The sequence below is a fragment of the Astatotilapia calliptera genome, chromosome 14, assembly GCF_900246225.1.
Source record: "Astatotilapia calliptera chromosome 14, fAstCal1.2, whole genome shotgun sequence".
Taxonomy (NCBI): domain Eukaryota; kingdom Metazoa; phylum Chordata; class Actinopteri; order Cichliformes; family Cichlidae; genus Astatotilapia; species Astatotilapia calliptera.
Window position 1 is genome coordinate 13,787,908 of NC_039315.1, and position 12,062 is coordinate 13,799,969.

At 40.2% G+C, this 12,062-nt stretch overlaps 1 protein-coding gene across 1 annotated transcript; it reads right to left on the reverse strand.

The window, feature by feature from the left end:
- Positions 1-7,643: 7,643 nt before the first annotated feature.
- Positions 7,644-11,809, reverse strand: LOC113036201 (extracellular calcium-sensing receptor-like). Its single transcript, XM_026192369.1, has 9 exons — positions 11,685-11,809; positions 11,093-11,387; positions 10,826-10,912; positions 10,433-10,702; positions 10,002-10,211; positions 9,628-9,903; positions 8,984-9,211; positions 8,783-8,906; positions 7,644-8,674 (listed from the first exon to the last, which is right to left on the reverse strand). The coding sequence occupies exons 1-9, from the start codon at positions 11,792-11,794 to the stop codon at positions 7,770-7,772; spliced, it is 2,505 nt and encodes an 834-aa protein (XP_026048154.1). The 5' UTR covers positions 11,795-11,809; the 3' UTR covers positions 7,644-7,769.
- Between the last annotated feature and the right edge of the window lie 253 nt (positions 11,810-12,062).

The following is a 12,062-nucleotide window of genomic DNA, read 5'->3' on the forward strand; positions in this document are numbered from 1 at the left end:
GACGCCCGACAGACCGGCAACAGCGAAGCCAGGTGATTATTCCACATTTGACACACCTTGCGTAAAATTATCGGTGTTTAGGGTGACACTGTTCCAAGAAAACTCGTCCTACGGGGACTGGCAGTTTTAAGACTCGCTTGTAAGACGAAACTGGTAGTGTAATAGACACTCGTTTTGCAGTTAAAAAAGGCTGGAAGTCTAACTTTACTGGAAAGTAAATAAGTGTACGGAAAGTGTCAACTAACATAGGATAGAAATTGCGCGCATAAACTGTTTCCATTGTTTTGTTGGTGGAGTAAGTTGATTTAACAGCACATTAAGGTGGCTGAACTACTCCACTGAATTGTTTACCGTTGATAGCTCACGTACTGGCTGAATGAGAAAAAAAGTTGTGCGTCATCACGTAAAATCGACAACCGCTTTCAAGAATAGCTTGAAAGTAGAAGCCTGTTGTTGATAACTTATCTCGTCCTTCATGCCAGTGACAGCTTCACGGGTCTGACTGTATATTTAACTCAATAAAATACATTGTAATCAAACCTTCTACAAAACGAAACTAAATGGTTTGCAGTCCCCCTGCAGTAACTATTTTAAGAGGAACCTTAGAAACAGAACTGAACAATGAAATATAGTTTGCATGACGATCATGCCCAGATTGTATAAAATAAATAAAAGGATATCATTCACATGAAAACCTTTTCTATAAAAAAGAGAGATGCATAAGGTAGATTAAGGCTGTCTCATTGTTCAGCCAAGGAAAGTGTGTGACAAGGTAAATGTCTCCAGCCTGGATGACGGGTGGGACTGCAGCCCACCCAGAGCCCTTGATGGATACAAAATAAAATATAGAAATAAAAATAATAATAAATTACTTGGTTCGACATGCAACAGAGAGAATGAATGTGACTGAAGATTGGATCTGAGATGAAGCAAAAAGAAGACCAGTCTAAAAAGTAGGTACAAACCTGTTCAGAGAAAAAGCAAATTTGTACGGATGAATTCTAAATTATCTGTTTGCTGAGTAAGATGATCCTAACTATTAAATTGGCTCAGTAGTAGTATAGTGATTTACACTGATAAAATGTTGTAATATACTGTTGTTATTATATAGTAAGAAAAAGATGATAATATTAATAAAAATATAATATTAATGACAAGAAGTATCCTAGTCAGTATGATGTGAGATGGATAATTGATATGAAGTAGTCTGCATCAAGCTTAAGGTTTGCTCAAACTCAGTATAATGACATATGAGATGAAGAAAATAAAGGCAATATCTAAACCAATTAGGTGCATAGAGGCACTACTTAACCTGCTTGAAAACTTGTCATTTAGCCTAGATAAATATTACTGAGATGTAGAGCACATTTATAATGACAACTAATAAGCCAAACCCTGTAGATAACAGCTAAAGCTACAAGATTGAGAAGCTGATTTAAATATGTGGACACTACTAAGCTAATGAGCGAGTTAAACGTTTTTATTTATTTGTTTTTGGAACAGAAGCTGCATAAAGGACAGCACAGGGAGCTGTCTGTCAATGAATAGAAAACACACATACACAAAGTGTTACATGTGAGATTATTTTTGGAAAGAATCAGAAGTGGGATGGTTTTGAATTAAGAAATCAGTGAAAAGATGCATGAATTACACCTGATTATAACATGCAGAGGCAATGAAGAAAGCAGCTTACACTCACTGAACATTAACATGCATAGGAAAAGTACTGAAGACCTGCTTACACTTATACACATAACATAAGTTGGTATTTCTGACCAGAGAGAGGGAAACGGGTAGTTTAAGTACTCAGGATAATAATGAAAATGTCTTAGTTGTGTTTCTTCAGGAGCAAAACAGACCTGGACAAGCAGAAAATGCATTAACCTTACAAGGACAAGCAAGAACACAAACATGCGCAATGAAGAACAGCTTACTATTTGTATGAGTGATAGAATGTGAGCTCAGTTTTCCCTCACACTTCTGCTCTGTTTCAGTAGCAGCATTTTTCTTTTTGTGTCCTGACTCATGTATGTTTTGTTTTTGTTTTTTGTTTTATTTGATTATTTTATTTTGTCGGTTTGGAAACAAATTTGTGGCAATACTTCTGGATCACAGTGACACATAGTGATTAGGCATATGATTTACAAATGCCCAGTTTTAGAGCTGTAAACTGTGAGCAATTCAAAGTTTAAATATATATATATATATATATATATATATATATATATATATATATATATATATATATATGCTCCAAGTCCAGCTCCAAGTCCAGCACCCTGAGGCTGTACGATAAGCGGAAGGAAGGGGACTGGTGAGTGTCAGCACCACAGTCCAGGATGAGACAAGGAACATCCAAGAATACATTGGGAAGATGGCCCCAACTGACCGAGTGCTCAGTGAATACCTCAGGCAGCAGAAACCCAAGAAAGAGGAGGGAGACGAGGAACCATCATGGAAGGACAGGCCCCTGCACGGTATGTACCACCGGCAGATAGAGGAGGTGGCTGATATCCAGAAATCCTACCAGTGGCTGGACAAAGCTGGACTGAAAGACAGCACAGAGGCACTAATCATGGCAGCACAAGAACAAGCTCTGAGCACAAGATCCATAGAGGCTGGGGTCTATCACACCAGGCAAGACCCCAGGTGCAGGCTGTGTAAAGATGCCCCAGAGACAATCCAGCACATAACAGCAGGGTGCAAGATGCTAGCAGGCAAGGCATACATGGAACGCCATAACCAAGTGGCCGGCATAGTGTACAGGAACATCTGTGCTGAGTACAACCTGGAAGTCCCGAGGTCAAAATGGGAGATGCCCCCAAGGGTGGTGGAGAATGACCGAGCTAAGATCCTGTGGGACTTCCAGATACAGACGGACAAAATGGTGGTGGCTAACCAACCGGACATAGTGGTGGTAGACAAACAGAAGAAGGCGGCCGTAGTGATCGATGTAGAGGTTCCGAATGACAGCAATATCAGGAAGAAGGAACACGAGAAACTGGAGAAATACCAAGGGCTCAGAGAAGAGCTCGAGAGGATGTGGAGGGTGAAGGTAACGGTGGTCCCCGTGGTAATCGGAGCACTAGGTGCGGTGACTCCCAAGCTAGGCGAGTGGCTCCAGCAGATCCCGGGAACAACATCGGAAATCTCTGTCCAGAAGAGCGCAGTCCTGGGAACAGCTAAGATACTGCGCAGGACCCTCAAGCTCCCAGGCCTCTGGTAGAGGACCCGAGCTTGAAGGATAAACCGCCCGCAGGGGCGTGCTGGGTGTTTTTTTTATATATATATATTTTAATCACTTTTATATTTAAATATATTTAAATGTTCATTTGCTATTTATCTAGGGATTGAGAGTAACGCAATTTCTATTCTCTGTATGTCCTGTACATGTGGCAGAATCGACAAATAAAGTTGACTTTGACTTTGACTTTGATATGTAGAGAGAGAGAGATGAAATAAGAAAACTTTAACTTCAAAGTTGAAATATGTAAGATGAGTGAAATGTGTGAATTCTTTGAGAAACAAGAAATTATTTAAACATGCCTTAAGTGAAAATGTAATGTTGCATCTATAGAGAAGAAAAAGCGTGCAGTATTTTAACAATAGCCCTTTTAATAAAAACAACTGAAGCAACATGTAATACTCCGATTTTCCCAGTAAAAAAAAAAAAAAAAAAAAGCAAACACGGGGAAATATCGGCTAGTACATGACCTTAGAGCAAAGAGGTCACGTACCTTGGCCACAGACTGACAGGACAAGGCAGACAGCTATTAGACAGCAGAAAACTAGCGGTGCAAAATGCTACAAAAAACCGCTCACAAAACAACAAATGATGAGTTATTTAGGTCTCTGCAATTTTTGCAGATGCTGGATACCTGTATATGCTCTGTTGGCTGGTCCATTGCAAAACTTAATTTATGGAAAAAATCAAGCACTGAAAGATAAAATAGAATGGACCCCAGAAGCAGAAAAAGCATTTAATGTTCTGAAACCTGCATTGCAGACGCGCACTGCTGTCTAAAGAAGCTAGAAGAGGAAACGAAACAGAGAAGTGATATTTACAGTTTACCACAGTACCACAGTCTACATTCGCAGACGTTTTGTAGATGGCTCTGCATCTAAAAACAGTTATAGAAGTAAAGCCCTAACTTCCTCTTTTTCGGCACAGAGTGCAGAACTAACGGCTATCATACGTGCATGCTGCGCAAAGGTCAAGATATATATATTCACACTGACAGTCAATATGCATTGCACACCACAAAAGGTAATTCAGAGGTTACTAAAGGCAATAACTTCGCAGGCCAAGCCGCAAAGAAGGCCGCACAGCAACCAATATGAACTTTAATGTCTGAAACTTCACAGCTAATACCACTTGATGTACTTAGAGATGAATAGGAAGCCGCTCCTATAGCGGAGCGAAAGAAATGGCTAAAGTGTGGAGCACGGCTACAAAATTGCTACACAAGACAGCAGCATTAGTGACAAATAGCTTAAAGCATTTGTCAAGGGGTGGAATGATGAGTATCCTCCCCAAACACTTCTATACTCAAAATTTTGAAGCTTCAGCACAAGAGTTTATCAGAACATGCATGATTTGCCAGAAACATAATGCACAGGGAAACCTCAGGCCTAAAAGAGGCTTTTCCCCAACACCACCGCACCCATTTCACACAATCCACATGGATTTTATTGAACTGAACGAATGTCAAACATCAAAATACGCTCTAGTAATTGTGGATGTGTTCTCAAAATGGCCAGAAATCTATCCAGTAAAAAGAGCAGATGTAATCTCAGTAGCAAAATGTTTATGCAACCATTTTATTCCTACTCTGATAAAATCAGACAAAGGCCTGAGTGTTTGGGCCTGGTGAAGATGTGGATGCGACTAACCCAGGGTTCGCAAAAGCTCACACCCTTTGAAATCGTTCATGGGAGGCAATTTCCGCTGCCTCTCACTAGTGAGCCTATTAATAAGTCTATAAGAGAAACCACCCTAGCAGAGTGGATGACTAAATTATTTGAGAATAAAGAGATTCTCTCCAGTGTTTTGCAGGTTGCAACCAGGTGATTGGATCCACCGAAGCCACTGCAAAAAAGTGAGTGACAACACAAGCATAGACGCCGGTTCCCCTGACTCCTAGGTGTTCCCTGGTGGACGAAAGGGCTGTTTGGGTATATCCCGCCCTTTTGTCTTCTCGCCAGTGGTCTACTCACCTGGAGCCCGGGTGTGCCTGGTCATCATGAAGAACCTTGTCCTCATAGTGGCTGGCATTGCGCTCCTAGTGAGCCTACTGATACTCACAGACGAGGACCCACAGCACCACCTGCAGAAGAAATGGTCATATGACAACTTACACCTAAAGGATATGGACAAAGAGCACAACCACCCCTGACTGAACAATGCCTGGAACCGGTACGTCTACAACCGAGTACATACAGAAGACAACCACACTGGCTGCTACGTCTGTTCTCACCTCCCAACAACAGCAATGCAAGCCACCCTATATGGAAAATCACCCAGCCTTTCCGAAGCCCTATGTATATTCTACAAAGCCACCAGCGGAACATTTTCCCCCGAAGACATCTTCGCCTTCGAGCTTGAGTTAAAAAGACAAGTCACAAAAATCGACCTGCGACGGTGTAATGGAACACTGATCAACTTTAAACCTAATGAGGTAGTTTCTTGTGCGCCAGAGGTCTCAGACTAGAACTACAGCTGTGATGACCGATACTGGGTACACCTGAATGCGACCAATGACAAGGGAAAATCTTTCAACGTCAGGAGGGAACCAGGAATACAACATCCAATGTGTTTCACCTTCGCATACGGCAACAGAAAGCTGGGGATGAACCAGAACTGCTCCCAGACTTTCCGGATGCCGCAAGACAGAAAGGCACGGATAAGCCTCCTGAATGGCACATATTGGGTGCAGGGTACAGCTTGGACATGTGGCTCAAAGACATACTTCACCATCTCACCCAACAGCACCGGACTCTGCGCCCCAATTTTAGTGTCAGACCACACATTCAGAATATTCCATCAGGACCAACCAAGACGCAAGAGGAGCACTGATGACGTGCAACCTCATGATCCAATCTGGGGCAGTGATGTGCCAGCGGAGTTCAAGTTGTGGACCACCGGACAGAAAGTCCTGCACTCACTTTTCCCATGGATCGGGAATGGAAAAAACATGCTAAGAATCTAGACTCTTGACTACCGATTTGGACTTTTCCTGAACAGCTCAACATGGATAAAACAAGGCTCAGAATGAGGAAATCGACGCGATCAGAATAGTGGTCATGCAACACAGAGTCGCCCTGGACATGATTCTCGCTGAGAGAGGGGGTCTCTGTGTCTTATTCAACACCACTTGCTGCACCTATATTCCAGATAACGTGCATTCCTTGACCATGACCACCGCCCTGGAGAAGTTACGACAACTGAGTAATGCACAGCAACAAGACTATGTCATGAACACAGAGGACTGGCTGACCTGGCTACTGAGCGGCGGCTGGACGACCCTCGTGATCAAAGGACTTGTCTTGATAGGAGTTCTTCTTTTATTGCTTTGCATGTTCTCTACATGCATTCTACCCTGTATCAGATCAATGATTGGCAAGATGGTACAGGCCACAGTAATCACCTATGTTGGACTGCCACAAGAAGATGAACCGGACGAAGAAGATTTAGTATAGGAATACACACACTCACACATACTGAATGATGCTACAATTGAAAGTGTTGAAAGCAAGTGATTGTTGGCTGATAATAAAGTATGATTAAGTGGTGAAATATTTTAACATCAGGAGGGAATGTTAAGGGATTTTTATTGTTTTATTTGATTATGCTTCAAAAGTTATGTTACACATATTTCACCAGACACAGTTTTCTGTTGAAACAGGAAGCTGTCCCTGCGACACTGACAAGAGACCAGTCCAGAAATACATATCCGCAGAAGTTGACTTGCATTATATTATTCTTAGAAATTGACTTGCAACACACATACTTTGTGACACACACACATACAGCTTACACACACAGCTTTCACACAGACAGCATCAGGACCTGCGTAACAGGAAATGTGATTATATTTGCATATTGACGATGTAACCTATAAAAATAAACGAATACTGCAGTTCGGGGTGATTGCTCTCTGAGTAGTTCACCCGTGCAGCACGTTAACTATCTCAAGTGTCTCATTGTTGTTTATTCACCTGACTGTTTGTTAACTGTAAATCTCTGACAGTCTTAAAGGGTTAAAGGATTGATGATTATGGTTTTTACTGAGTGCTTCATTTTGTTCTTAATAAATTACACAATGTATATAAGTAAAGACTGTCAACTTTAGTAATATTTCATTCATCAACATTCATTTGTTCATTCAAGGGTTCTCTTAATTTTCTGAGTAGTTTATTTGTATTCAAGATAAACATGAAGACTTTTAAGATGATTTAAGAAGATTTTAAGTGAAAATGCTCAGTGTGTACAATAAAAAAATACTCACTGAACCTAAGGAGCTTGGAAAGAAAAGCGGCTTCTCGGATGAGAGATGAAACGTCTTCAAGCAACTTAATAAAGTCCAGACACCTTTCTTTCCAAGCTCCTTAAACTACGATGACCTGGATGACTGAGAACCTTCACAGACATACCCACTAAATTACACCTCTTCCAAATCTCTATTTGTTGGCAGAAACTTCTGAAGCCTTTCCCATTTCTATTATACTGTAAAGCTACTTTTCTAACCTGTGAGGAAAAATGTTTATGACTAAGTGCCACGACCCATTATAGCTTTTTTCGTGTTCAGTTCTGGTCTCAACAGGATTATGTAACATTTAGGTCCAAACAGTGTGATCAAGAGTCCAAAACTTGAGGCCAGGATAGCAAATACCTCCACTGCATCTGCATAATTTCCTGGTGAGCTGATATAGACAGGAACAAAGGCCACCCACACAGCACAGAAGATCAGCATGCTGAATGTGATGAGCTTGGCCTCATTAAAACTGTCAGGGAGATTCCTTACCAGGAATGCAATTAAAAAACTGAGGAAAGCCAGTATACCAATATAACCCAATAACACTGCAAAACCCACAGTGGACCCAAATGCACACTCATAAACAATCTTATCATTTTGGTATTGGGTGTTTTTATGTGGAGTTGGAGAGGAAGAAACAAGCCAGGTAGTGCAAATGGCTGCCTGAATAGATGTAAGAAATAGAACTGTTCCTCTCTGCTGCATTGCACCAAACCACTTCAGACTGGTTCCCCCTCCTGGCTTGGAGGCTTTGAACACAGCCAGAACAACCATGGTTTTTACCAGGATGCATGAGACACACAGCACAAAGCTGATGCCAAATGCTGCATGCCTGAGTTGGCATGTCCACAGTCTGGGTCGTCCAATGAACAGCAGTGAACAAAGAAAGCACAACTTGAGTGACAGCAGTACCTGGAAACTAAGTTCTGAATTATTGGCACGTATTATAGGTGTTCTGTGATGGTAGATAAAGATCCCTAGAACAACAGCACATATACATGTGCCCAGCAGTGAGGTAGCTGTCAGACAAATACCCAGAGGCTCATGGTAGGACAGAAACTCTGTCTTCTTGGGAACGCAGTGGTCACGCTGGGGGTTTGACCAAAAATCCTCTGGACAACTGGTGCACTCCAAGGAGTCTGGCAAAAGGAGAAAGATCAAGAAAGCGGAAGATGGTGAAATGCATACTATTTTTAATATGAATGAAAATAAATATATCGTGCTGAAAACAAAACAAAACACCTTACTGGTCTCATTAGTGACTTTTCCCTCAGAACAAGGGATGCAGTCGAAACAGCATTTGGGTTCCCCCTTCTTTCTCACCATGTGGGTACCAGAAAGACAGCTTTCACTGCATACTGATCGAGGTGGCTATTGGATGAAATCAAATATTACATATAAATATACTGTACAACTGACAAAATATAAAAATCAGAAAAACACATAACCTTTTTTGAAATAAAGTTCCAGAAAATCTTGTCTTCATCAAGTATGAGTTCTTCCCCGTATAAAGCTGAACTCTTAACCTCACCCACATTCTGAACTTCAGTGCTTCCATCAGGGAGCCACAACCAGTTCATCACATCATAAATTGGCACCACATCACCATTTTCGTCAAATGACACTTGATCCCCAAATGGAGTGGTGAAATTTACCCTTTCCAAGTAATAAAGAAGCTGTTAAAAAGGGATTCATAAGAAATAAATTATTTTTAACAATCCAAACAGTGGCACCCTCTATTTGATAGCGAAATGGAATATTATACCTATTATACCTATACATATAAACGTAATAAAATCAAATTGTATATTAAAGAGGGCTCCTTAATATGCAATATCTTTAACAATTTCAAGAACTCTAATGATACATTACATGCATACTCGTTAAAGTGCTCTGATCTAAATATATTAAACATTTCTTTTACTCAGAAATATTGAAAACTCATTTAGCTGACTTCAGCTTTTTCATAATTAATTTAATCACCCTGCTTTCAGTCATACAGGGTGAATTTTGTTCTGAAAGTAATTACAGATCAAATAATTTACTCATAGATTGATATCTAATTAACATAGTGTGTAAATTCATATCACACCTGCCATGGCTGCAGTGATTGCAAAGTGGCACAGCTTTGCCTACTGAAAGGCCCTCTTCCTGGGTTGCACTGCAGCATGTCATCAAGGGAATATGCCAGGGCATAAACAGCTTTATACACATTATACTCAGGCCGGAGGTTGGAAATGTCCAAGATCTCAGTGTTCACATTTTCTAGATCTTCCTGTCCAGTGCATAGTGCACCTCCACCTTCCAGCCAGCCTGCTGGAGCTGGTGCAAATCTGCACTGAAATGTAAATTCCCAAAACTGATTCACCTGAAATATATTGTTGACAACTGTTTTTTCTTTTCCATTTAAAAAAACATGGCATAATGAAATTCTTGTCAACATCACGGTAACATTTCAACTCCCACCATGCTATTTCCATTGTTATTGTTGTGATGTAGGTCAGGACGTATTTGTAATAGGAATTCCCTGAGCCCTGGTATTTCTCCTCGACGAATAGCAATGCCCAGTGTACCACCCAGGTATGGCATGAACTGAGGTGTTTGGAGCACACCAGCTGTTGCTGTCCAGCCTTCACTGGCCATCCACTGTAGACTTGTTACATTCTCCTTTACTACCTGTGCATTATATTTTACCAAATGCAAAAAGTGATGTAACTATCCCCTACTTTTGTGACATTAACATCCAACTTAGGTATTTGCTATAAATTGTTATATGTTATAAATTGTTTCTTTACGTTTCTGTAGTCATTCATTTAAAGACATAATACATCTTTTACACAGTGTATAGATACAGATCTTTATAACAAGAAATAATCAAGTTTTCTTTTAAACTTCACCTCTTCCATAAGGTTTATCATGTGACTCTCATGTACAAAGGCAATGACCACACGAGCTGTTGATTTTTTCATCACATTCACAATCCTCCTGAGTTCATCTGTGTCTTTGTCCCAAGGTAAAACTTCAATGTAGTCTAGGCACCCTTCACCAGACAAACTTAGCTCGAATTGTAAGGATCTGGCAGCGTGGCGTCCATAATCATCATCACTGATAAGCAGACCTGCCCAAGTCCAGCCAAAATGTTTTAGAATTTTAATTATAGCACGTACCTAAGTGAAAGCAACATGAGAAACATGAGAAAACATGAGAGCATAGATAATAAGAAAAATTTTAGTGGATTAGCTGCTCATCATCTACTGGCAATTGTAATAATTCTGCTGATTGATTTTCACCTGGAAAGCATCACTTGGAATCGTCCTAAAGAAGGATGGATATTTTCGATGGTCACTCAAACAAGAACATGTGGCAAAATAACTCACCTGTGAAAGATACAGACAATATATTTTAGAAATATTCAAAGTCTTTACTGCCTCCTTTAAACTGGGTATTGCGTACATTGTTCTTGTCATTAAATTTACAATTAAGTCAGTATATACAAACACTGAAAAATATCTAAAGTCATACAACAATAATATGGTATAGTTAAACTGATAACTTACTATCGGTACTCGGTATAAACCTAAGACACTGGAGATGGCAATAGAAGGTGTAGAGGAAGAATCACCCACAATCCCTAGAACAGGAGGATTTCCAGTACATGTACCATTTGATACAATCTGCTCCTCTTGACCGCCGGCTAATGATAATGCTGCACGGAATCCAATTCCAAGTTCAACACAGTTGTCATAAAGAGTGTATCCCAGAGTCACATTAGGTAACAGATTGGCATTTCTGTTGATTTCATCAATAGCAAATGCCATGGTTTGTGCCTGCCTAAATCCTTGTACATAGAAACTAACAAAATAAATTTAAATTAAAAAATATATCAGGAAAAATGTTGCAAAATGACTTATACAAAAAATTAAGAAACCTGAATAATAATTTATGAGATATTTTATTTGAAAAATCAAGAAGATTCCCCATTCAATATACATGACTTATTTATGTATGCACTAATGCATAAAATGTATGCATTAGTATGCATTTTATGCATGCATACACGCATAAAATGTATGCATTTTATGCATTAACCCACATATTGGCATTAAGTTGTTCTGGGGTTTTTTTGTGCTGTTTTCCTGTCATACTTACCCATGGCAAGTAGGCTGTTGTGGCTCTGAGGTAAAAGATGGATGAGGAACACTTGAGAAAAAGTGGACTGGAAACAGTCCACCCAGAATGATATCTCCAACCTTGTTCATTCCATTTAGATGAAATTGTCCCTGCAGCTGACACGAGGAGGGAAACAAAGAAGAGGATACAGTATGAGTGAAGTAGGAATACAATAAAATGACCAGGACTAAATTGGTTTGTAAAAATGAACACATGACAGCTTTCTGGTTTTTTGAGCCTAGTTGTGGCATTTTATTACTTTCCCATTCCCTTTTAATAGCATGCTGTGTTGACTATTCTTTTATAACGCCCATCAGGGAAAAAGATGAAGAAAGGGGTGGGCCTCAAATACATTTG

Excerpts from the sequence above, each read along its gene's own strand:
- LOC113036201 (XM_026192369.1), bottom strand. The coding sequence starts at position 11,794 with ATGAACAAGGTTGGAGATATCATTCTGGGTGGACTGTTTCCAGTCCAC. Across the intron at positions 11,388-11,684 it reads CAACAGCCTACTTGCCATGG|TTTCTATGTACAAGGATTTA; the intron begins GTAAGTATGACA and ends TTATTTTGTTAG. Across the intron at positions 10,913-11,092 it reads GTTTATACCGAGTACCGATA|GTGAGTTATTTTGCCACATG; the intron begins GTAAGTTATCAG and ends TATCTTTCACAG.